The 25,094-nt window shown below is 47.7% G+C and overlaps 3 protein-coding genes and 1 long non-coding RNA gene across 8 annotated transcripts; 1 reads left to right on the plus strand and 3 right to left on the minus strand.

Moving 5' to 3' along the window:
• The first annotated feature begins 138 nt into the window (after positions 1–138).
• Positions 139–1,087, plus strand: LOC129598092 (uncharacterized). Its single transcript, XR_008691646.1, has 3 exons — positions 139–519; positions 598–838; positions 952–1,087. It is a non-coding gene; the product is annotated as an uncharacterized LOC129598092 (long non-coding RNA).
• On the minus strand, positions 1,022–7,182 carry LOC129598091 (uncharacterized). 4 transcript variants are annotated; one of them, XM_055495842.1, is made up of 4 exons: positions 5,077–7,182; positions 4,365–4,449; positions 3,750–4,240; positions 1,022–1,651 (listed from the first exon to the last, which is right to left on the minus strand). In XM_055495842.1, the coding sequence occupies exons 1-4, from the start codon at positions 5,870–5,872 to the stop codon at positions 1,641–1,643; spliced, it is 1,383 nt and encodes a 460-aa protein (XP_055351817.1). In that variant the 5' UTR covers positions 5,873–7,182; the 3' UTR covers positions 1,022–1,640. The 4 variants fall into 4 exon arrangements, with proteins under 4 accessions (XP_055351817.1, XP_055351818.1, XP_055351815.1 ...); XM_055495843.1 differs by lacking the exon at positions 1,022–1,651 and having other exon boundaries at positions 3,479–4,240; positions 5,077–5,292; positions 5,363–7,182; XM_055495841.1 differs by lacking the exon at positions 1,022–1,651 and adding an exon at positions 3,484–3,531.
• A 570-nt stretch (positions 7,183–7,752) lies between these two features.
• Positions 7,753–14,184, minus strand: LOC129598088 (ras-related protein Rab-6A-like). Of its 2 annotated transcripts, none has more exons than XM_055495838.1 (4): positions 13,655–14,002; positions 13,348–13,566; positions 8,294–8,499; positions 7,753–8,226 (listed from the first exon to the last, which is right to left on the minus strand). In XM_055495838.1, the coding sequence occupies exons 2-4, from the start codon at positions 13,535–13,537 to the stop codon at positions 8,080–8,082; spliced, it is 543 nt and encodes a 180-aa protein (XP_055351813.1). In that variant the 5' UTR covers positions 13,538–13,566; positions 13,655–14,002; the 3' UTR covers positions 7,753–8,079. The 2 variants fall into 2 exon arrangements, with proteins under 2 accessions (XP_055351813.1, XP_055351812.1); XM_055495837.1 differs by lacking the exon at positions 13,655–14,002 and adding an exon at positions 14,013–14,184 and having other exon boundaries at positions 7,755–8,226.
• A 665-nt stretch (positions 14,185–14,849) lies between these two features.
• On the minus strand, positions 14,850–15,403 carry LOC129598121 (uncharacterized). The gene is made up of 2 exons (XM_055495871.1): positions 15,082–15,403; positions 14,850–15,004 (listed from the first exon to the last, which is right to left on the minus strand). The coding sequence occupies exons 1-2, from the start codon at positions 15,382–15,384 to the stop codon at positions 14,885–14,887; spliced, it is 423 nt and encodes a 140-aa protein (XP_055351846.1). The 5' UTR covers positions 15,385–15,403; the 3' UTR covers positions 14,850–14,884.
• Positions 15,404–25,094: the final 9,691 nt, after the last annotated feature.

Here is a 25,094-nt window from a genome sequence, read left to right on the forward strand (position 1 = left end):
CTCCTATAAAAGGGCGGCCGGCTCTGTTGTGTGGAGGCAGTGTAGACAGTGTGTTGTGTATAAAGCCCAGTAGAGTGCTGTGTTCCGTTCCCATAGAGCATATGCATAGGCGGGTGGGGCCAGCCCTACAAAAAGTATTGCTACTGGTGTGATATCACTGATATTGTTAATTTTTAACAGATGCACAATAACGAAGCTAAGAGGACTATATAAATGCAGCTACAGAGTAATTGTTATACCAACAAACGCCCGAGATGTAAAACTATAAACGAAAACCAAATAGCATAATTCTTAATATGGCAATGTCCTATACGCTTTGAATAAGTCGCTGATCCCCAGCACCGCCATTCGGCTCCATGTGCGCACATCTTCCGCTCGCAGATCCACTTCATCCCATGCTTTCGGTGAGCCGTTGGCGTGGAATCCGCTGAATCTACCAAAAATACAGTCAGATTGGTTGATGTGGTAAAACTACGCCTTTTTCACATAAATTTCAGCTAACGTGGTACACATAAAACGGTAGGTACAGGCATACTGTAATACCTCGGTACCTTCTGGGGCCCATGGACTTCCCGTTTACTTTCATATTCTTTACAGGTTGACTCAAATGCAAGCGCAAGACGGCGTACCTTTTAGGACAGTATACCCATATACGGAGATGGCCAAACATTTGTGTCGTGCGGCCATAGTACAGTTTTGGTCCAAAATTGCGTTAAGGCCGCAGGACATATTTGATTTTCCTTCGTGCTCATACATTTAAGAAAGACATCGCATATTTAGCCGAGAAAAGCGCCCGGACAACCAGGACATCCGGAAGTTATGGTCGATTCCGAATGCTGTAGGTGCTTTTTGGATGTAATACGAACACAACGTCATGCTATGCTTTGCCAATTGTTCGCCTGGCAAAGCTGAAGAACAGTTGCTGTTCGCTATATGTACTTACATTGTCAGATAAATTCGGATCGTATCCCATTCAGCCGGATACGCCAAATTCCGCACCCATCGAGCATGTACAGCCGCGACCTTTGCATGTATGCCGTCGGTGATCGGCGGAACATTATTGTCCAAGCCCCACATAAATAGCCGCATCATGTGGTACTGACCACCGGTGCTGTGCAGAATGAGATGGGGAATGGTGATTTCCAGTGTGTCAGCGGCGAGTACACCGACATGCTCCTCGAAAGTCAGACGTGTCATCCGCTCCTCTTCGTCAGAGGGCAAAGCAACTAAACTCTGAATATGTTCTTGACTGGAATAGAAGAACAGCTCAAACACGACACCGCAAAAGATTTCGCGCACTTTCCAATTGTACGGCGGCAGCACTCGCCGAAGACGGCTATCTCCATCGCCATTGCGTGATGTAATTGATATTTTGCATCGGAATAGTCGTAAAGTATCGGGAATTCGTCATTACCAATAGTAAAGTCTGTAAGAATTATTAACGGCACTTTGATTCACATGGCTTTTAGAAGGTTGCTCAAACAACCGCCGTAATCGAAGTTCTGCAGTATACTCTGTAGTGAGGCTTTTGGTCGATAAGCTGACCGCACGGCTCCAGAGAGACGCTGCTTTATAACTGTTGAAATTGTGGGATCTCTTGGCGTCTGAGCAGGTTTTCAAGTAGATGCTGATGTGTTCAGTTACCTATCGACTGGAGAAACACAAAATCCATAACGCACACATCCTGAATAAATAGACCTGGCAATTAACTAGGAAACGTGCACCGAAATTTTTCACTGCTGCACCGCAGCGCAGCTTCTACGATTACAAACATCGGTTATTACTCACAAATTCAATCTCTAGCAAAATTGCAATCTCTAGCAATTTACTGTTGCGCTGTTCCGCAAAAAGAAATCGACAGTTATGGTGTAGTATTTTTGGTAGGCAGTATAACAGTACTGTACAAAAATATCAAAAATTAAATAAGCGATAAAAAAAATAATTATATACGCTAATTGCGCTGAGGCTATAAAGTTCAATAAATTCGTCCCTTAGTTTCATATCTTGTAGAAAAGTGTCGGAAAAGTGTCGGAAAAGTGCTTGATGATACGGAACTTGTCGGAAGCGTCGCGCAGAACCTCTTGTGCTCGGGCACAAGGAATAAAGTACTTTCGGAACACTAAACCGTCGCTGTGATACAGAAGCGGTGGCTCGGCAAACGGTAGCTGCACGACAATTTGGCATCGATTCACCAGTTCCCTACGAGCACCAGGAGCCTCGTTACTGGCGTCGGGAATATCGGCTTTGACGTAGTACATTGCCATTCCCATTGCGCCCCATACGCGTACACCACCTAATACAACGACGCGGCGAAAACGGAATGGACCGTCGTCATTATGAGGGAGAGCTGCAAAGACGGGTGCGACTCGACATTCTGCATCGGTCGGAAACGGCAAGGGCCACACACGCCTCGCGTGGATCCAGCTAGCTGCAACCTTTGTACATCCAAAGTGGATGAAGGCATAGTCCTCGGATATATCCTGAATCTGTCCCAGCCAGTACACACCGTCCTCGTTGCGGACAGCCACGGTATTCTGATAGGTTATCTGGTTGCCATCCGCCAGCAGTCGCTCATACGGTGGCATCCGGCTTGAATCCATAGTAACCCAAGCAAAAACCGTTGCACAGAGCAAAACTGGAAGGCTGGGTTGCTTGGAAAACTTGAAACTTTGGTATAGAATTATGAATGTACAGATTGTTGGCTTAAAAAGACGATTACCTTGCTGCCAAACCGCTACTACGTCTTATCCGTTAAGTTCTGTGTTACTGGTGCCAAAAAAAGATAATATTCACGGAAATCGATACGCATGAAAATGTGGAATTAAGTGGTTGTCTTCATAACAAAGGATGAACTACTAGAAAACCTGAAGCAGTGTAGTGTGATAATGTGGCATTCGCTAATGCCGGTAAAATTTTTCGCAACTTGTGTCATGCCTGCAATCATATTTCACTGTGTGTGTATTGTGCAGGAAACACACTCTGTGTACGGCATTTCCCGTACAAGTTTCACAGCTGGCCAGGGCAAGTTTTTACAAAGCGGAATTGAGCGCATCTCTGATTTTCTTAGTACGTTAGGGTTAGGCTACTTCGAATCCGCTCGCAAACTGGCCACTTGCACTTTGCGGCTCAGCAAATTGGTAACTCAACGAACAGAACGGTATCAAATCAACAGCTACGTTACCCGCCACAATGGTGGTTAATGTTTGGTTAGCTGGCTGATCCGCACAATGTGCGATTGTGCGGATCAGGCAAGAACCAACGGACCACCACCCGCCCACGTGGCGCGCTGCTTAACCTGCTGATGACTTAATATCGTGTGTTGTGTGCTGAACCGTAATGTGTTGACCAATTTGCGAGCGGAATTTGTTCGTGCAATTTAATTTTGCAATCGTATTTTTCTGTTGAACACTAAAATTTACAAAAACCATGGAATCGGTTTTAGCTTAAAGCCAGAAAATAAATTCAACAGCGATCTGGAGAAGAGCCCGGTGATCATCGCACTTTATGGAAAAAAGACCGGAACAACAGGTACTGTAACAACAACATTGTTACGTTGATAGACAACGAACGTTATGTCAAGATAGCTTAGCAATAAATAACATACGCGTTATTTCAAGCACGGCATTGCATTTTTGTCGCTACATTCCGAACAGACTATTCGAGCTTCGAGGTAATACGTCTGTCACTGGTTAATTAAAGACCCTAAGAGTATTTTATAGTAGAGAAGGGTAGAAATGGTTTCCCCATACCTTGAGAAACAGCACCCACCATCTCACCCGGAAAGCCGCCGCTCTTGTGAAAACGATAGCACTCTCCAGAGGAGTTCTTGATTATCACGAACTCTGACATGAACAGCAGGAGTTGCAAAGTTATGCGTCTTGTGTTCTTTGAACCCGTTAACGAAGGGCCCAGTTCACTGACCACAGCGTCGGGACGGTCTAAAATCAGCCATCGCACTGGAATCCTGTCTTTGCTATGGAATGGTGACGGAAACAGAAGTCCCCCAATTGCGTACGTGCTCATGTCTGCCAGTCGGAGGGTGTGCGCCGTCCGCGGTAACCGGTTTAACGCTCGTCGTACGCGGTATTCCGCGCTTTTCACGCCAGCATACCAAACGCTGCCTGGTGTTGAAAACGACAGAAAGCCGCTGTCGGTGCAGTTCAGGTGGTAATAGTTACACAAGTAAGCGTGCTGCAGAATCGATTCGTGGCATAAGATGATGTTCCATTTGCTGCACACTCTACAAAATTTTTATAGTATTTACTATCAAGTATCAAGAACACAACGAAAAAACAAACGAAGTCATTAAATAGTATAAGCATCACTGTTAGATTAATTTTACGGGTAATGATCACACCACTTACGCACGCAAGCGGGTTTGTGTTACTGTATCCACTTGGCCAAATATCTCCAGTAAAATTTCCAAACACACCACTTTGTTTATTGTAGCTGCGAAATAAAGCAACCGTTGTCACACGATTCTGGCTGTCCTATATACAAAGGGATGACAAGAGCTTGTTTTAGCAGTCCTTGTACTTGCAGCCGTCATCCGGCTGGTATTTTACGTTCTCGAACACAATCTTATATACCGCGCAGTATTTAAATTTGCGTGCTAAACACAGGAACACGTAGGTATCTGAACATTACCTGTGTACCAGTACTTTACATTTAAACCTTAAATGCTTCGATTTTCTTAGATCTCATGAACAATAACCTGTTTGGTATCAAAATTTTTGTAATTTTTTTCTCATTCGTTTAGATGTTGTTGTTGGTTTTCGTGGGGATTTGTTCGAGGTGCAAGTGAATTTGTTCGAGGTGCAAGTGCCAGGCCGGAATTTGACTGACTGCAGTACAAATTAGTAAATGGTTGTGCGAGTTTTGTGGTTACATTGTACATAAGTATAACACAACTTCGAAGTCCCCTGTAGTTTACAGCCGTTTTTAGGTTTTACTGACCACTGGTGCTGACTACGAACGGTTTCTTAAACGAAACTTGTACTTCCGTACGTGCTTCGTTTCGGTTTGGCCAAATAATTTGCAAAAACTTAAGTGCATCTTGATATTTGAGTATCTCACCGTTATTTGCAGGAAAACTTTCCGAACATAACGCGAATTTCGTCGTCAACATGTCAGCATTGCCCCCGTCGTCTATGTTTCCCGCTACTTCGTTCCAGCGGACAGGAGCCGGCAAATCCCAGGCCCCAAAGTCGTCGATATCCATGACAGCTCGCTTCCATTTTTTACACGGTCTCGGAGTCCCATCGTTTTGAATATTAACCGCTGTGACGCTGTCTGTGCCAATAATTAAGCAAGCGATGTCGTTATGAACGTTATTTAGGTAACAATTGAATCCGGGATCTACCATGAGCTCGCGAATTTTGAGGCCGAGGTTCGGACCAGACATGTTTTCGGTGTGAAACGTGTGGGCTGTAACAAGCCTTCCGTTTATTAGTACGCTATCCAAAGATAACTCTGCAGGAAAACTACAACGAAAGGCGCGCATCGGCGGGATGGATTCCAGTTTTTCTTTGCCGTTGTGCAGGAATTTTACCACAACGGTGTGCGCATAGATTTTGCGGTAACTGATCGCCGATTGCCAGATAAATGGTCCAGTTTCATCGCGGCGTACGGCGACAAAGTAACATTCCTTCGGGCGTCGTTCGTCTCCGCTGTAATTATTGCCAGATAAATAATTTGTCGTTGGTGGCAAGCGAACCCTGTCAAAAGGTACCCATTCCGGTTTTTGGTGGGGAATGTCGAAATTAATCAAGAGTCCCGTCGCATTAATATCATGCACTAAGCCCCACAACCAGCAATCACCGGCACCTTTCACAATAACGGTGTTATTTAGATTAATTATTAATGGTCGCATTTTAAGCGATAATATTTTTCCAGATATTTGGAGAACTGAAGGCAAAAAAACGGAAAAATCTATAAGCAACTGGCAGTCGTAGATTATGATATTGAGGAAAGTGTTCGGTCAGATAAGTTGAAGATGTTAGACATGGAGCGAGAGAGAACCGCGCACGCTGTCCTCATGTGCCACGCCGTCCACTGACTGGTCAAGAGAGAATACCGGTTCATTGAGGGCAGCGCGTATCCGTCTGTCAGCGGCTTTGTCCTTAGCTAACCGGTCTGTTACTCTGTCTGCCCAGTGTAATAATAAAGATAACCATCGAGACAGGAAATAATCTGGCCTGGTCAGCAATAGTACTGGCTATCTCTCACAGACAGACGGCAAGTTAATTGTGTGCTAATTATACGCTGTCTAGATGGAAAAACTCCGTTTCTTTGATCAGATCGAATGTTAGGTTAATAGTACTACTCGAAACGCACTTTAGATGCGTTCTGTAAGATACAGAGCCGGGAGTTCTGTAAAAGTGAATCTGCCAATGGTACAGCGCTGAATCTTATAGAGCGTTACAGCGCAACGAGACCACGGTTTCTAAAAGCGCCCCGTTACCGTAGTTGAATTGGTCAACGATTTATTTACTTTTCACAACAATTTTGTGGCCGTTTCCTTTATGTTTTTCTGGTGATTTTAAGTTTTGTTAAGTTAAGAAATCAAACGACTGGTGAAAAAGCGAAAGGCAATTGCGCGTATAAAGTACGCCGAGGTATTCCTCGCGCTGACGGCTATGGCGAAGTTGCATGTTGCCATCGATACAAATCAAACATGTACAGTCGGAGGCAGCTAAAATCAGAATCAGTGAACAAAGCAGAACTGGAATGTTGATTCGATAGAAACAATTAAACTCCCGTTAATTACACCCTCAAAACTTGAAAATTAGAAATAGGACTTAGACGTACAGCGGACTGTGCACCCACATCAAAAATAACTTTGACGTAGCAAGAAATGCGAGTTCTGTATCGTAACGGAGCCAGGAGAGTTCCTTTTAGATACAGAACACTTTAACTCGGCCGTCCAATCAGTGGTAAGGGGGTGTGATCGAAAAGTTACAGAACTTCCGGCTCTGTATCGTACAGAACGCATTTAAAGTGCGTTTCGAGTCTAGCTAATGCCGTTTTGGCGATGCATGTAACTCGCTAGTCGCCCAGTAACCGCACCGAGAGAAACGCGTCGAACGTGTGCTCGTAAAAACCCGGAAAAGGATACCGGGAGGGGTGTCTATTCGGGCACTTTGTGCAGCGTAGTGTGGTTAGCATGGCAACAGCTGCATAAAAATATAATCTTCGCGCCGCACGCAATAGTATTTTGATTGCATTATCTACAGATAGATAATTTTTGTGAAAAAAGAGCTCGGGTTTGTTATTTTTATAGCAAGCTGGTCATGAATTGTACCATGGCAGTACTATACTATTAAGGCAGCAAAGCGATTTCGATTGCGCAATACTAAGGCAAGCCGTTGTGTATACGCCACATGCTTCTATTGGTTGTATGGTAAATGTATTTCGCTTTATCGTGCAACAAAATCATCGTCGTATAGTTCAAAAGAAAGCCCAAAAAATTTTACGTTTTCTGGTGCAAACGTTTTCAGTTAAAAAGGCGAACGGAGGTTTTAAAAACGTTCTGAAAGCAAATCGAGTTACCATACAAAGTCAATGCAACGGTCGGTCCAGACCGCACGACCGTTGTGAGCAAACTGCAGACACTTCGGAACCTTTCTGAAACCTACAATCAGCCCAAACTCCACACAAACTATACATCAGAAATCTTGAAATTTTTTTCTCTCTTTTGTAAACTGTAGGTTACTCGTTTTGAACTTGAACAAACCTCAAAGCGCTTATCATAACAACCTACGGAGCATACGAGCCGTAAAGCATTGCGCTGGTGGATGGCTTGCCTTATCGTGACGTAGCACCGGAAGTAGGCGTGTCGCTTTATTGCCTTAATAGCATAGTACTGCCATTATTGTACATATATTGCTGCGCACTACGACATGTGGTTGTGTTAAATTTTTTCGTCCCAAAAATTGTCAATTAATAATTTAGATTCTAGAACTAGAAAGTAGTAAAAAGCCTTTTTTAACATTTTGCCGAGATGAATCGACGCTTAAGTAGCTCCAACCATGAAAAAGCGTATAATCATCGTGCAGATGGCATCCGAATTTATGGTGATCATTTAAATAATTTTGAGTAACAGTAGCAACCGCCTTCGTTGGAGGCAACATTTTGGTCGACTTTTCGGAGTTTCACAACATCCTCCTGTGTCCGCTCTTCCACAGGATCCATTCCCGGCAGGGACGTGGCAACTTTTTTGAATAACTGCGAAAGTAGTAATTTATTCGACGTTTTTCAACACTGCTAACAATGTTGGCGATGAACTCGCTACCTGTTTTATATTGTATCCGGTTTTCGCGCTAGTTTCGATAAACATGGCCTTTTGCTCCTTGGCTTTTCTTTCCGCTTCCTCCGTTTCAACTTGACGATTGTCAGCTAGGTCGCTTTTATTCCCGACAAGCATGATTATAATATCGTTTCCCCGCTCATTTCTGACATCCTCAATCCATTTCGATGTCTGCTGAAACGATGTAGCATCTGTATAGGATAATCGCACAGGATAATCAGTTCATAATATTTGAATGATACCTAAAATAAATCTTTTATAATGAAACGATTTGTGATTCAAATATTAGGCTTGTTACTTCGAGAAAGATTTGGCTTAGCAGTTCATTAATCAGAGGAAACCCCGAAAACCCGCACTTTTGCATAGAATTGTGCTGCGCTCTCTTTAGATTTCCGGGAATTTTTAGCGTAAGAAAATAATTCCTTAGTTCGCAATAAACTGGCAGAACGTTCTGCCAGTTTATTGTGAAATGACAATTAACGAGTTAATTGATGTTAATGTTAGCTGGAGGACATGCGCTCCCGCTCTTTCTCCTTTCGCCGTGTGTGGCGAGTTACGTGAGTCTGTTGGTGGCGCTGCGCGTCGCCGTGGCGCTTAGATCAAAGCGACCGCCGTCATGCACGGGCATGCCGTTTGCACTTGGCACTGTTCGTACGCTCGCATTGCATCTTTCTGCAGTTCTCATTGCTGTCTGTTTTGCTCATTCGATCGTGTGCGCGCGAGTGATCTGTTCTTTTTTCAAGACAGATCTTCATCTTCTTGGATCTGCAGCTTGGATGTAGGACTTCGAGATGTCCGCATGCCAGCTTTGTTGGCTGTTCATGTGTGAGCGCAGCTATCTAGCTGATCACGCGCTAGTTTCTACCTAGCTGCTGTCTTTGCGATCGCTCAGCGTTTCATTCAACGCTGGCTAGCTTTGTTACCATCGACGCTGGCTAAGTTCACACCTGATTTCATATTAGCGCATTCTTTGTCATCTAAATCCCACTATCCGAAAAAGAGCCAACGGAACAGCTCCCGCTCGTGGCAGCTCTTGAACGCCACCGTTCGTTATGCACCCCTGGAGAACCATCATTACGAGGCGAACAGCGGGCAAGATGAACAACCACTCAGCGCAATAAAACGATCAACGGGAAATTCGCCATCCGTTACCCGTTGCAAACGGAAAAACAGGGTGCCACGGACCGCTACACCTACCTCTGCCGCGGGGCAAGCCACCAACGACGGCTGCACTGTCATAAGACGGTAAGTAGAACCCTACTACGGCTGCACCTACTTCGGACGGCAAGGGCAGGCAACCAGCGTCAACTGCACCTCCTTCGCGCAGTAAAGCGGTTTACCCAACTACGGCTCCAGCGAGCCAGGTCTCTAGCCACGGCCGCACCCACCATCACCGCAGGAAAGCCTGCGGGAGAAGACTGTGGTAACCTGCAACGGCAGTAGGACCATCAGTTACGATTAGACCTCCCTCCGCCGGCAGACAGGCCTCTAATCAACGGCGGCGCCTCCTCCGACGGCAAGTAAGCCACCGGCAATGGCCTCACCTTCCTCGGACGGCAGACAGGCCACCAAAGACGGCTGCACCTTCCTCACACGGCAAGGTAGGCCTTCAACAATGGCCGCACCTTCCTCGGACGGCAGACAGGCCCCCACCAACGGCGGCGCCCTCCTTCGACGGCAAGCAGGCCACCAAACGGCTGCACCTTCCTCGCACGGCAAGGTAGGCCTTCAACCATGGCGGCACCTTCCTTGGACGGCAGACAGGCCCACACCAACGGCGGCGCCCTCCTCCGACGGCAAGCAGGCCACCAAAGACGGCTGCACCTTCCTCACACGGCAAGGTAGTCTTTCAACAATGGCCGCACCTTCCTCGGACGGCAGACAGGCCCCCACCAACGGCGGCGCCCTCCTCCGACGGCAAGCAGGCCACCAAAGACGGCTGCACCTTCCTCACACGGCAAGGTAGGCCTTCAACAATGGCCGCACCTTCCTCGGACGGCAGACAGGCCCCCACCAACGGCGGCGCCCTCCTCCGACGGCAAGCAGGCCACCAAAGACGGCTGCACCTTCCTCGCACGGCAAGGTAGGCTTTCAACCATGGCCGCACCTTTCTCGGACGGCAGACAGGCCCCCACCAACGGCGGCGCCCTCCTCCGACGGCAAGCAGGCCACCAAAAGACGGCTGCACCTTCCTCGCACGGCAAGGTAGGCCTTCAACCATGGCCGCACCTTCCTCGGACGGCAGACAGGCCCACACCAACGGCGGCGCCCTCCTCCGACGGCAAGCAGGCCACCAAAGACGGCTGCACCTTCCTCGCACGGCAAGGTAGGCCTTCAACAATGGCCGTACCTTCCTCGGACGGCAGACAGGCCCCCACCAACGGCGGCGCCCTCCTCCGACGGCAAGCAGGCCACCAAAGACGGCTGCACCTTCCTCACACGGCAAGGTAGGCCTTCAACCATGGCCGCACCTTCCTCGGACGGCAGACAGGCCCCACCAACGGCGGCGCCCTCCTTCGACGGCAAGCAGGCCACCAAACGGCTGCACCTTCCTCGCACGGCAAGGTAGGCCTTCAACCATGGCGGCACCTTCCTTGGACGGCAGACAGGCCCACACCAACGGCGGCGCCCTCCTCCGACGGCAAGCAGGCCACCAAAGACGGCTGCACCTTCCTCACACGGCAAGGTAGTCTTTCAACAATGGCCGCACCTTCCTCGGACGGCAGACAGGCCCCCACCAACGGCGGCGCCCTCCTCCGACGGCAAGCAGGCCACCAAAGACGGCTGCACCTCCCTCGCACAGCAGACAGGCCCCTCCAACCGCAACGTTGTCTTTGGACCGCAAGCAGGTGCACCAACAACGGCCGCGCCTTGCTCGAACAGAAAGGCAAGCCACCAATCATGGCCGCACCTAACTCTGGCAGACAGCAAGCTAGCAGCGACCGCTGAACCCACTTCTGACGGCAAAGCAGGCCTCCAGCTACGGCTGCACCTTTCTCGGACGGAAGTCAGACATCTAACAACGGCGGCCTCTTCCTCCGAAGGCAAGCAGGCCCACCAACGAAGGCGGCAGCTTCCTTAGGACGGCAGTCAGGCACCCTTGCAACGGCGGCGCCCTCCTCCGACGGCAGCAGGCCCACCAACGTCGGCCGTACCTTCCTCGGACGGAAGTCAGACCACTAATAACGCGGCGTCCTCCTTCGACGGCACGCAGGCCCACCAAGGAAGGCTTGGAATTCAATCTGGCCTCCTAGCAAGGGCGGCACCCTCCGCCGTTGATAAACACGCATACCAGCGACGGCTGTACCTTCCTCGAACGGAAAGGCAAGCCACCAATTATGGCCGCATCTAACTCTGGCACACAGCAAGCCAGCAGCTACGGCTGCACCCAGTTCTGACGGTAAAGCAGGCCTCCAGCTACGGTTTCCCCTCCCAAACGATGGCTTGTAAGCTAACTTGACGGCTGCACCACTTCGGACGGCAGGGCAGGTATAACTATGGCCGCACTCACCTGCGACGGAAAGTCAAGCCGTCTGCGACGACTGCCCCTGCTCGGATTGTAAGGCTGATACAACTAAGGCCGCACCACCTCCGACTGCAAGGCAAGCCAACAGCGGGGGCTGCACCTACTGCGGAAGGAAAAGGAGGCCTCTAGCTACGGCTGTGCCCACGTCAGAGGGCAAGGCAGGCCTCGAACCACGGCCACCTCCGACGGCCAGACGCTACCTGCCATTACGGCCGCTTTGTATCCAATGTAAGGTAGGCCTTCAACGACAACCACCTATATTTCGCGACACGGCGTTCCCCCAGCTACGCTCGCACCTACTTCCAACGGCAAGGCCAGCCAACAGCGACGGCCACACTTATCTCGGGCGGCAGGTTATCACCTATAGCCACACCGACAAAAAATACGGGTCTCTAACGACAACTGCACCATGTCTGCCGGCAAGCAGGACCGGTTCCGATCTCTGGCACCTACAGCTAACCTCCGTCCTGGACGGTGTTATTGCCAACGCGAAGTTTGCTCACCCACTCTTGGGAACTACTACGACGAACCAATTCGGGACGGTTACCGGATTACACTGCGCTAGCGATGCATACCTAACCTGCATAACAGCGAATTTCACCATTGAAAGACTACATTGTGCTGCCATACCGCGACAGGATCAGCACACACTGCTTCCGCAACGGCGACGCAACGACGCCTGCCCTGGCGAGATACACATAGCCGAATTTCGCGCTCTCCCAATGGAATTCAGACTCTGCACCAAATACCTCCGTGGAACCATTCCAACTGCTGCATCAGTCCTTATACTATCAATCCCTATACTGGGTTGTTTGGGGTTTTGTTTGGGGCCTTCGGTTGCGCAGGGCACTGGTCGCTCTCTTCCGCCGACCCGGTCGGCCGGCTTCTCGCTGACCCACGGTCACCGCACGCAGCCGATCACCGAGAGCACCAGCCTCCCAGCAGCCGGGGCTCCAGCGCCCCCCAGTGGATTCCGGAAGCGGTAACATTAAATGACAATTAACGAGTTAATTGATGTTAATGTTAGCTGGAGGACATGCGCTCCCGCTCTTTCTCCTTTCGCCGTGTGTGGCGAGTTACGTGAGTCTGTTGGTGGCGCTGCGCGTCGCCGTGGCGCTTAGATCAAAGCGACCGCCGTCATGCACGGGCATGCCGTTTGCACTTGGCACTGTTCGTACGCTCGCATTGCATCTTTCTGCAGTTCTCATTGCTGTCTGTTTTGCTCATTCGATCGTGTGCGCGCGAGTGATCTGTTCTTTTACCACCCGCCACACCCTGCTGTTTTCTTCTGCTGTTATTTCGCACTTGCTCAATAAAGGGGCCTTCGGTTGCGCAGGGCACTGGTCGCTCTCTTCCGCCGACCCGGTCGGCCGGCTTCTCGCTGACCCACGGTCACCGCACGCAGCCGATCACCGAGAGCACCAGCCTCCCAGCAGCCGGGGCTCCAGCGCCCCCCAGTGGATTCCGGAAGCGGTAACATTAACTACGGCAAACCGTACTCCGTGGCGCTTACTTGTGATATCATATACAATAACCGCGACGGTGCTGTCCCGAATGTAGCTAGGGATTAGACTGCGGAAGCGTTCCTGGCCGGCAGTGTCCCACAGCTGCAGTCGCACAATCCGATCATCGACATACATTGTTTTGCTCAAAAAATCAATCCCGATTGTGGCTTGGTAGTGGCTATCAAAGGTATCATACATGAATCTCGATATCAGTGATGTTTTCCCCACTGCAAGAAAAAAACAGCAAAAGTACAGTACAGAATGAATAATAGATGGAGCGGTGATAATTAATGTAAAATAAAGATTGTACAGTACAATTTCTGTATATCCTTTAATACCCGTATCGGTACAAGTATAATAATGTACCGATACGGGTAGGTTTTTTCAGCTTTTAGATTGGCTGATCCGGAACGATATGTGCCCGATGTTGTTTTTCTTGGCAGCTTTGCTGTGACTTTGATTTAGAATGAGCGAATACAGTTGTACAATAATTGTGTAAGTTTAGATGCACAATACAGGATCTGTATTTTGTATTCTATATGCTTCAGAAGAAGCAGCTTGTATTTATAAACGTTTACGAGTACGAGAATCAAAGTATCAGTGTGCACACATCAGTACGCAATTATGTCAATGAACTTTGTTTATAAACTTCTACATCGAACAGTTTACCGACCGCTCTGTTCTCCCAGAACTACCAGCTTGTGTGCCCGCGAATAGCCATCATTAGACGCCATTATCATCCAAAAAAGTTGGGAATACTTATATTTTAAAATCAACTAAGCATGCCTGAAAAGTCCTGCCTTTGAAGAATATCCGTTAGATCAAAACTTCTATTTTCTTCCAACTTTACGCGCGCAGGCGAAAGCGCATTTCAGAAAGGATTATCTATGGTAAATATGCGATAACAGTGTTTACCTCGGTTTATGGCTATAGCACGCTGATAGTAACGTATTTGTTTTAACACCGTGATTAACGCTGCATAACGATACCTGCCTTAATATTTCTACACACTTCTATTTCTTGCGTGTACGCGAATTGTCTTTTATCTCATACAGATACATCGTGTTATATAAAAATAATAATAGCAGGCAGTGCTTTTATGTATGTCTTGAAGCAATGATAATCGACATGGCATGACATCATAATTCGATTTAGCATAAAAAGCATTTTCTTATCAGCTTGCATGGTACTGACTGCAACAAATGGAGAAGTATTGATTTGAAATATAACAATGAAGAAATCATAATGACGAGATACGGGACGTGCATACAGCTATGTACGTAAGTATTGTTGTGCATGGCCAACATATACGAGATCTGTGGGAAAATCCCTTAATTATTTAAGCAGTGTTCTCGTAAGATCTTGTGGATACCTACCTAAATACTATCTGTTTTCCGGTGCATGACCAGTTGTCCAATCATGCAGTCATTAGCTGACATGGCAGGAAACCTCTCAATTCTCTGCCGTGTTGAAGAGGTGTTGCCAATATATGCCCCTGGGGATTTTGTAAGTAATCCCACGATCCTTGTCAACTTGACACAACACTTAGTGAAACGTATTGCCGGCGATATTGGTGACAGTAGCAACAGAATTCAGGCGAAGTTTCCGTAGGAATATTCCCGTAATCCCTTTCCGGAAACCCCGGTTAACAGCGAAAAACAAAACCTGCAAACGGGATGCAGCGTCATTTGTAGAATTACAAAACGTTTCAACAAAACACGATTCTACTATAATACATTTACCGGTGTGGACAAGTATCCCAACGACAAAAACTGCCGCCACCATAACCGCGCCATGGGATCTTTTATATACAGTTCTGGGAAGAAGGAGTTCATTATCGGGACACTGGCAAAACAGATCGCATGCACCAGTGTCAGTACAAACAGCATAACGGTCAATCGCTGCTTTGTCCGGTACGATTTAGTAACCACCGGGCTAATTCCAGTCGTGATTCGATGGCGACGCCGGCATAAAGTCGGAACATACACCACACACGCCAAAATCAAGGGCAGATATGTTCCAAAGACGTTGCACACCACCAGCATCGTTCCCGGTCGGACGAAACTGCACAGTCCAAACGGGGAAGTCGGTGCAAAGCCACCGTCACCGCCCAAGGCAAAATACAGATACAAAACGAATCCAATCAACCAACAGAAAACAATTAAAATCACGTTAATACAGGTGCTGTTCCATTGGTGATAGATGTGCGGTTTGGCGATGGCGATCAACCGGTTCAATGCCAGTATAAACAGCCCCCAAACACCAGCGGTCATGTTAATCATGTACCAAAATAGGTACCACTGGCAGAATCCGACGGAAAAATGGAAGTCATACTGGGAAAGCAGGAACATCATAATATACAGCGGCCAATGTATTAGCGTTAGCTGTAATTCCGTTGTCAGCTGGTGGAGAATCAAGATCTTGGGCCCGTGTGACCTTTGGCGAATGGTCAGGATTAGGAGAGGAACGGTCAGTACGCATGTTAATCCGCATAACAAAGAAGATATAGACAGGAAAGCATTTGTCCGAATTGACGATTCCTTCAATAATACAACGTCGCTTAATAGCAGTATCGATGAAGCATTTTCCGATTGATTCATTTTTTTTGGCTCACGGTACTGAATTTATTTAGCGCAGCCGTTGTAACGTTATGGCAGGAAGTAGGTTACTGGTGCCGTAATGCGCAATGGTGTTTTTAGGGGCGCATATATCCTGCGACTCCCGCAAATGTGAGCTGCACTAGAGGATGGAAGGGAAACTTGAACTTTACAATGTACACTCTCCGAGTGAGTATGTTTAGCCGGGATGTCACTAACGTCCCATGTTAATCCGCAAAATACATAGGAAGGATATTGTTTGCTTTGTTAAAAGTGATGCTGTACTCGTATACTCCTAGTACTTTCGGAAAGAGAGAGAGAGTATTAACAGATGCATGCCTGGAAAGTTACTCGCCCCAGTAGGTATACAGTATATCGATTATTGTGGTACGCTGACTACTGTGAATGTCACTCCACCATTGTAACTGCATAAATTCTTGATGGACTGGTCCGTTGGTGAATCCTGGTGAGCATCCCATGGTAGCACTGGTCCATAGATATTGTAATGTGTTGAACTCGCACATACACAGCTCTGTATACAATTTCAAACTTATGTACAAAGTATCGCTTGGCATACAAAACGTACATGCATTATAAACCTGTTGTCACCTGTTAAAACAGCCTGCTGCGGTTGATAAATATGTCCAGACCAGCTGTTTATGACGAAAGTTTGACGTGTAATTGGCGTATTGTATCGCAATACCACGTTAAATTCAGCAACAAGTTTATATAGTGCATATTTGTCTGCGGTACTTTACATGCGAATTAAACTAAAGCGTCACATCTCGCTCTTATGGTTTATTGTTACACGGCAAAGTTAAAAAATTAGAAACTTTCCAAAAACAGAAAATTTCGGCTGCTTAAATGTGTCGAAGTAAAACAGATAAAACAAATTATATACGAATAATTTATGCCAATAAACTTCAGCAAGAAGATGTAATATCGATACCGTTAGCGTAAAAAGCGTAACCGCTCTCGTTGCAAAAGTCGTTACAGCAGACAGCCGAGGAAATTCGCGTACACGTCTGACAAGCGCACGGTTCTACAAAATACTGGGAAAGTGTCTGATTCCCTCGGCAACTCGTTAAACTGCCGGGCAGCTCGGGTTGGGCGCCAGAGGGGTAATGCGGGGATCCAGTGTACCGGTACTGCACGCGTTCGTCACATCTAACCATCCCACGCGGGCGCTGACGCTGTCCATGGCCACAGCGTACCAGCTTGCGCTACAGTCACCACAATACCTGGTTAAACAACTGGCCCCGGGATACTGACGACAGTCGCCATAAGGCGGGCACATATCCGGGCATGTTGGCAGGGGAGAAGGTAATAATAAGGGGCACCGCAACGACAAGAAGTCCTTTCGCGCTATTAAAGTAATGAATAGTCGTTGCATACTTGCAATGAGTTTGTAATAGGCAAGGTAAGTGCAAGCGCAGACAGGCACAACTTTATAAGAACAAGATGGACCATGTGTACAAGCATATAATAATGGTGTTCTAAGACCCAGGTATGTTTCTGAACCAACAAGGAAAAACCTTACCTGGGCAGGTCGTCAAATTAGTGTTTTGAGCGACACTCAGACGCAATGAAACCACCAACACCGTGATTAGCGCAGGCATGATATGTCGAGCCATTGTTCACCTATGGTCAGTAGAATGGTCCGTTCACCTATGGTCCGTAAACGTTGAATACAAAGGTGTTTAGCTATAATTATTATTAGGTGAATGCTGATATTCAGCAGTTACTATATCAGTACATCTATAATGGAAGTTTGCGCTGGTGCGCTAATTTTGTTTAACGCGGTAAGAGAAACGCCGGCCAGCATGAATTCTCGTTAAAGCAGGACATTGATGGACAACTGCTGGACTTCGCACGGACGTGATGACTGCCTCCTCTCTATCTCCGTGGAATGCGGAATCGTCCTGTTTACTAGTGGATTGCCTGCCTGCCCTTTGTCACCGCAGCTACTCCCGCGCTTACCTGTCCCTCCTCTTATTGCCTCTCCGTCCCTTTCACCGGCAGCGGGAGTTAACCTAGTTACTCGATAGCATTGCGCGAAATTTGGCTGTGCGTTAAGTGATGGCTGTCATTTCATTTGGTTTTGCACGCGTGTCGGATCGAATATAATTTTTGCAACCGTTAATGTTGAATGTGACCTTTCAACTGCTGGAAGCGTGGGATTGATCGGGAGTTCATCTGCTGTTCAACATCACAATGTCGGGAAGACGGGGCAGAAGAACCAACGCCAACGCTCCCCAACCACCGGCAAAGCGACCAGCAAGGGTTCGTCCACGGGCGCAGATGATTCCCAACTCTGATTCCCAACTTACCGTGGCGTTGCTAACAGCAACGCCACGGTAAGCACGGGAAGCACAGTCAGCATCGATGCCCAGGTTACCGCGGCCAGACAGCATTTGCAGTCACTGCTGGCACAGAGGAACCCAGAGATACAGCTTTTACCGGGTCCTTCCACGCCTCCAACGGCCGTCCAGTTCCAGCCAACGGAAACCGGTATGCTTATTCAGTTGATGCTCTCCCAGCAGAGTCACCTCACCCAGCTGACACAAAAGGTCAACGATCCATCACCATCGACGTCCGCGGGCACAAGCACAGGAGCCACAAACAGTAAGAAACCACCACCACTACCGACTGGGTTTCCCCTTGTTAGTAATAAATGTCTGGAAGAACTTTATGACCTTACGGTTAACGTTGATTTAGACAAGCTGTTGCGGCCGAATAGCATTATGTCACCAATCAAGGGCGAAGCTAAGATCGAGATCAGAGATAGTAATTTTGTACTGTCTGATTCTAAACCGCGAAAGGTCACCATTACATCCTTTACCTTGTGGTGTGAAGCGTTCATTGTGTTTCGTCGTGTACGCAGTCATTACCATCCTGAGCTTAGGGATCCGTTAGACCAGGCTACCATCACCGACCTGGCGGGCACGTATACGGTGGCAGTGTGGCTAGAATACGATAAAACCTTCCGTGCCGGCCGCACCCGCGACACAAACCACGACGACTGGTACCGGCTCGACCGCAACTTACTGGACCGCTGCGTCGCTCGACTCCCACATCGCGCACACCTCCAGCTATGCCGCGAGTGCGTGATCGCGGACCACCGAGCAGGACTGTCCCAAGAAGCTCCAGTTCTCAGCACAAGGTCGACAGGAGATCAAGTCGGATCGGCCCTTTCGACACATCCCGCCAGACCTGTGCAGGAACTGGAATAACGGGAGATGCACTAGAGGAGCCCCTACAGCCACAAGTGCGGAATATGCCGCTACACCGACCACACCATCGCCGAACACGATGCAGCTCAGCACAAGCATGGCAACGGTCACAATGCAAAACCCGGAAGTGACCACACCGGTTTCCGTCGAGAGACTCGCTGAGCTACTGGTACACAATAATGATCGCGAAACTGTTTGTTTCCTCTTGCAGGGCCTGAAGTTTGGTTTCGCGGTTGGCTACGTTGGCCCGCAGTTTCGGCGTTTCACCAGCAATGCTCGCTCTGCACTTGATGACCCACATGTTATAGCGTCGATGATCGCCAAAGAAGTGCAGGCAAACCACGCAAGAGGCCCGTTTCGTACTGAGCCTCTTCTAGATTTTGTCACCAACTCACTCGGACTGCGTCCAAAACGGCCTTTAAGACACCGCGTCATCATGGATCTGTCGCAGCCGTTTGGATGCAGTGTCAACGACTATATCCAAAAAGATAAGTACTCTTTAAAATATGTAGGTGTGGATGATGCGGTAAAAATGGTAATGCCGCAGGGAAGGGGCCCGCTTATGGCTAAAATCGACGTCGAAAGTGCCTTCAGAATCTTACCGTTTAGGCAGGAGGACTGGCATTTGTTAGGCTATCAATGAGAGGGAAACTTTTACTATGATACAGTGATTTCTTTTGGTCTTCGGTCGGGTCCATATCTCTTTAATAAATTCGCTGGTGTACTAGAGTGGATTTTTAAAACGTGTATGGGCACCGACGCATTCCTACATTTTCTCGATGATTTTTTCATGTGTGGAAAACCGGCAGGTACAGCGTGCGAGCGGATGGTAAAACAAGTGCAAGCAGTTTGTTCGTATCTCGGTGTGCCGATTAACGACAAAAAGTTAGTGGGACCGGCTACAGTGGTTGAGTTTCTTGGCGTAGCCATCGACAGTAGCAACTTCACATTGTCAGTATCGCACGACAGGCTGCAAGAGTTAACAGCGCTCCTAAATAGCTGTGCAGCTTGTACACAGTGCACAAAACGGGAAATTTTGAGTCTAATTGGCAAGCTGTCGTTTGTTACAAAGTGTATCCCGGCAAGCCGAATATTCTTGAGGCGCATGATTGCATTAAGTTGCAAAGTTGATCGGTTGCACTAAAAGATTACGTTAAATGACGGGTTTCGACGTGACATTGCATGGTGAAGGAAATTTTTGCCTCTTTGGAATGGAACCGCCGGGTTTGTACACCCGCAGTGGGAGCCGGCAAGTACATTGCATTTGTATACCGACGCAGCAGGTTCGATTGGTTATAGCGGAGTTTATAGAAATGGGTGGTTTCAGGGACTTTGGCCAGCGTGGCTTACTGAATTAAACCTCCTCATTACATTCCTTGAGATGTATCCTGTATATGTTGCCTGCGCCATATTGGGTCATCAGTTGTACGGTAAACGGATATTAATTCACAGTGACAATACAGAGACGGTCCAAGCATGGTCAGCAAGTAAATGTCGAAACCCAGCCGTAATGGAAATTCTGCGCAGAATTCACTTTATTACAGCTCAGTGCAACTTTGTCATCAAAATCACGCACATAGCCGGCGTGATTAATAACATTGTTGATGCGCTGTCACGGTTTCAGACACAACGCTTTCGGGAGCTGCACCCTACAGCCGACGGAAATGGCACAACACCACCGGATCTGCTTGCCCGGTTACGACCGTTTCTAACGGGTGAAGAACCACCCATACCGCTGTCAGCGCCGGTGACCTTTTTGCAGCCGAAGTGGCACCTTCTACCCGGAGAGCTTACGCTAATGGAGAGCAGTTTCGAGCTATTCTGCAGAATTACTGCGAAATGTCCATGGCCAGCCACTCCGCAGACAGTCGAAGAATACGTAGCGCACCTGTTCAACCGGGAGTGTTCACCATCCACAATCACAGTGTACCTGTCAGCTATAGCACGGCGCCACCTGTTGCAGCAGCTGACCGATCCAACAACGAATCCCAGGCTGAAGCAGATTGTGGAGGGCACCCGTCGCTTAAGCAGCAGAAAACCAGATCAACGACTGCCAATAACACCTGACCTCCTGCAACGCTTGTCCACCCGACTGCATTTAGCCGCTCCTACCTGCTACGACGAGCACATGGTTTGGGCCGCTTTCACGATGGCTCAGCATTTCCTCCTCCGTGCTTCGGATCTGACATCACCATCGCCAACCACATTCGACGCATCCGCTACACTCCTCCTGCAGGATGTGCGTTGGGACACCATCACGCTGCAGCTAACCATCAAGCGGTCCAAAACGGATCAGCACCGAAACGGGATCACACTTTCTCTGACGTCCATTGCCGCACCGGCAGTACACAGCGCCTGCGTCACTTACGGGCAACAGCGCGAGCAGCAGCGGCCGGCTAATCTACCGTTCTTCATTTTCGGCAGCGGCCGTTATTTGCTCGCACAGACCTGTCCCAAGCGTTTAAGAGAACTCTCCCGGAAGGAGAGGACTCGCGGCGCTACTCATCACACAGTTTCCGCATCGGCAGAGCAACAGCAGCCGCCACCGGCGGCTGTTCGCCAGAAGCCATACGCGAACTTGGACGCTGGAAATCATCCGCGTTCAAGCGTTACATACGCCCCCAATGTCTGCGCGTACCATCATGTTTGGGGCACCTCCTCACTCGCGCAGCTCTCTCGCCATGGTACGCACAGAACCGCACTGGAAGGTGCACTCATACATCCTGACCACGAATCAGGATCCATCACCCTGGCCATGTATCAGGGCATCACCTGGCCACGAATCAGGTGCCGCAAAACCTCCCTGGCCACGTACCAGGAAGCAGCTATTCACCTGGCCACGCATCAGTTGTCCCACTCTACGCATACGCTCCTCCCGGTGGTCGAGCATGTTCTGACGTTTCCACGAGACTCCGCGGCCGAGCTGAGGCTGGCCACATGCCCCAACACTATCGCCGGCGTTTCTGTTATTATGTCGTTAATTATTGTTGTTAACTGTGGTCGTGTAGTTAAAACAAGAACGATATAGTTTCAGACCGACGTATAAACCGCTGCATAATCAGGACAGCAACTATTTTGTGAGGCAGTATTATGGACAAACGCACTAATCAGCTGTTACCGAAACTGTCAGCAAGAAACGCTTATACAGAGGTACTATAATCTTTGCTTCCGGATGTTCGTTTACGAAGACATTATTCCGATTGTTTTTAAAGCTCTGCCTAAAAATGCTGACCAGGTTTGCTTTGTGACAAAATATTATGTCAGTTCTTTGCAGCCGATACAACAAACAACAAGTCGACGGTCGACCAGCAGACTGCAAAAAGTCTTATTTAATGGAAAATGTGCAGTAAAGTCTCGCAGTCTGCGTACAGACACAGTGCAGTACAGCCAATATTTTGCAAGTTGGGGTGTTTATATCGGCTAAATAAATTAAGATCGAGAAAATTTTGCAGTATGCTGTAGTAACCTGTACGCATTGGATAAAATCCGAAAATGTTACACGGCTGCAGTATGCAGAATAACACAACGACACGAACAATCATTGGTTTCTTGATTGCTGAGAAGATATAACGACCGAAATAAGAAGAATATGTCTCGATCCATAAAATTATTAACTGGAAATCGTAAGTAAGAGTGGATAAAATGTAATCCACTCCTCGATTTGTCCTAAGCGTAAGGGCCATTTGCAAGCCAGAGCAATTAAGTTCTCGCTTATTTCTTCACGCTATTTCCCAGGTTAAAGGAATTCCGATGAGAAGTTAGACCATTGTTCCAGTGTTTCATAACGTCAAATTATCCAACAAACCAAACGCGACATGATTTCGCTGCCGCTTGTGTATCGTCCAAATTATATTGCTCAACAGGGACAACGCAAGCTGGCCCGCGCGGCTTGCCGAAGTTCTCGGACCGCCAGTATAAACAGAATCGGATCCAGAATTCTCTGCAGAAAATACAAGGCATTCCCTATCGCGTGGACCAGTGGCAGTTCCACGTTCATAAACTGTAACGCTATCCGGTAGATTTTGTTGGGGGTCCAACATATGAGAATGCTCATCGTAAGCAACGACAAAATCCGAAAGCCGCGATGACCTTTTTTTAACGCAGTCCCCTCCTGTCTTTCACTGTTGGAAGTAACACTTCTGCTGTTCGCAACACGCCCGACATGTTTTCATCGAAACAGCAGATAGGGATACGACAACAGGATTGTTGCCATCCACCACAAAAATCCACAAAGCCACAAAAACCCAAATTTCGATGAACTGGGAATATGCTGGCTGAGCTTCGACCGCCACACTGTAATCTGTGGCTGTCTCCATATTCGGTCGATGGTAAATCAGGTCAGTTAAAAGAAATGGCCCGATTAACAGGTGACAGTACACAACGACAAGTAAACAGATGATTACTGCTGTTTTACCGGAATGAAGGTTGCGATAGTTAATGGGAATCGTGGTCGCCCAGACGCGGTTGAGAGTGATCATGAGATGAGCGTGATGGACCGCAGCGCTGCCCAGATGCAGCATGTACAGTTGCATATTGCACACGATGGATGCTAAGTACCACCGCTGTGCAATGAACTGTAGCAGATTCAAAAGGTCCGCTAGCGTTTCAAAGACGTTGGCGCATAGGAGACCGATTAAATACACCGCAAAAGATGACTGCATTGAACGGTTGGAGTCAAACAAGTAAAGTACGAAGCCGTTAACAATTAAGGTTATGAAACAGAACACCGTAAAGAAGGTGGTTGATCCGCTCCATTCGTAAGAGTTTTCGCTGGAATTATTAGCCAACATGTTTTCCGAAAATTCTAAAACAGTTCTATAACCAAACACGAAAAGCTTTTTATGCTATATGCTACCATATATGCTGCCGTATATAAGCCATTGGGTCGTCCGCAGATAAAATGGCAGCGTGATACTGAACGACATTGATTATTCTTGGTAAACGACATTGATTATTCGAGTATACTAAGCACAAAAAAAATAATAATTTCTTTCGGTCGACTAACGGAGATAAAGCACTGTCGTTGCACTGTTCGTTAATAAAAACACAAATGCCTCTGACATCTGACCATCTCAGCTATTAGCAAAATTATGGTATTGATATCATTCTGCCAAACTTTTAACAATGTGCGAAAGGTCTGGGCGGATATTAGATTATTCCAGTTCTTCCAAGCGTACGACATCGGTAATAACATGATCAGTGTGAGTGCCGGAATCAGATATTGTAAATTAATTAAGCTCGGATACAAGGCGATGTCTTGTTAAGGCGAGGACGATAATTACATAGAATTGGTTTCATTCCTAGTTCAGTATTTACCGAGGGAATTATGACGGTGGCTGTCTCCGGTCGGACAGTTGTAAAGCTTTTCAGTGTGCAGAGCGTAATGGGATAAAAAATAACAGAACTGCGGTTCCCAACATCCCCAACCATCGTTTAAACTGTAATTATAAATAGAGACTAACGATGATAAGCCACCCTGGATTTAACAGGAAGCACAACTACCACAGAAATTTGAACGACTTCACTATAACTTTACGTTGGTATTTACGAGTACTTTACTTAGGTACATTGCTTTATGGCATTTAGGTAAACAATAATTTGTACACATTACTGTGGAAACGGTTGATACTCGAAAATCCACTTGATAAAATACCTTGAGTTAAAATGGCAAAAAAAGTTCATATTGCTTTTCGATGAACGAGAAGGATAGGAAATAGGCTAACCTAGCGGAAATGAATAAATTGCGCATGAATAGTCAGACCATTACATGAGCCACGCTTTCAGTCATTCCGAGTCGGGGCATTGCGAACCCTGCTGTTAAATTGTAAGCTGTCTTCCCCTGGAGGTTGGCAGCGCTGCTCGGACATGGGTGCAAGCTGCACCTTGACTTAGTGCACGTATTCGAAGTCAATATTTTATGCATTG

Source organism: Paramacrobiotus metropolitanus, unplaced genomic scaffold, assembly GCF_019649055.1.
Source record: "Paramacrobiotus metropolitanus isolate TYO unplaced genomic scaffold, Prichtersi_v1.0 Parri_scaffold0000114, whole genome shotgun sequence".
NCBI classification, from domain to species: domain Eukaryota; kingdom Metazoa; phylum Tardigrada; class Eutardigrada; order Parachela; family Macrobiotidae; genus Paramacrobiotus; species Paramacrobiotus metropolitanus.

Bases quoted from the DNA above. Each gene is read 5' to 3' on its own strand.
- LOC129598091 (XM_055495840.1), bottom strand. From the start codon at position 5,872: ATGCGACCATTAATAATTAATCTAAATAACACCGTTATTGTGAAAGGT. The intron at 4,450-5,076 runs GTGAGATACTCA...TTTATTTCGCAG, and splicing joins AAGTTTTCCTGCAAATAACG to CTACAATAAACAAAGTGGTG. The intron at 4,241-4,364 runs GTAAGTGGTGTG...AAAATTTTGTAG, and splicing joins ACACAAACCCGCTTGCGTGC to AGTGTGCAGCAAATGGAACA.
- LOC129598088 (XM_055495837.1), bottom strand. From the start codon at position 14,079: ATGATAATGGCGTCTAATGATGGCTATTCGCGGGCACACAAGCTGGTA. The intron at 8,500-13,347 runs GTAAGCGCCACG...TATCCTATACAG, and splicing joins TATTGTATATGATATCACAA to ATGCTACATCGTTTCAGCAG. The intron at 8,227-8,293 runs GTAGCGAGTTCA...CTACTTTCGCAG, and splicing joins CCGGATACAATATAAAACAG to TTATTCAAAAAAGTTGCCAC.
- LOC129598121 (XM_055495871.1), bottom strand. From the start codon at position 15,384: ATGCTGGTGGTGTGCAACGTCTTTGGAACATATCTGCCCTTGATTTTG. The intron at 15,005-15,081 runs GTAAATGTATTA...TCCCGTTTGCAG, and splicing joins TGGGATACTTGTCCACACCG to GTTTTGTTTTTCGCTGTTAA.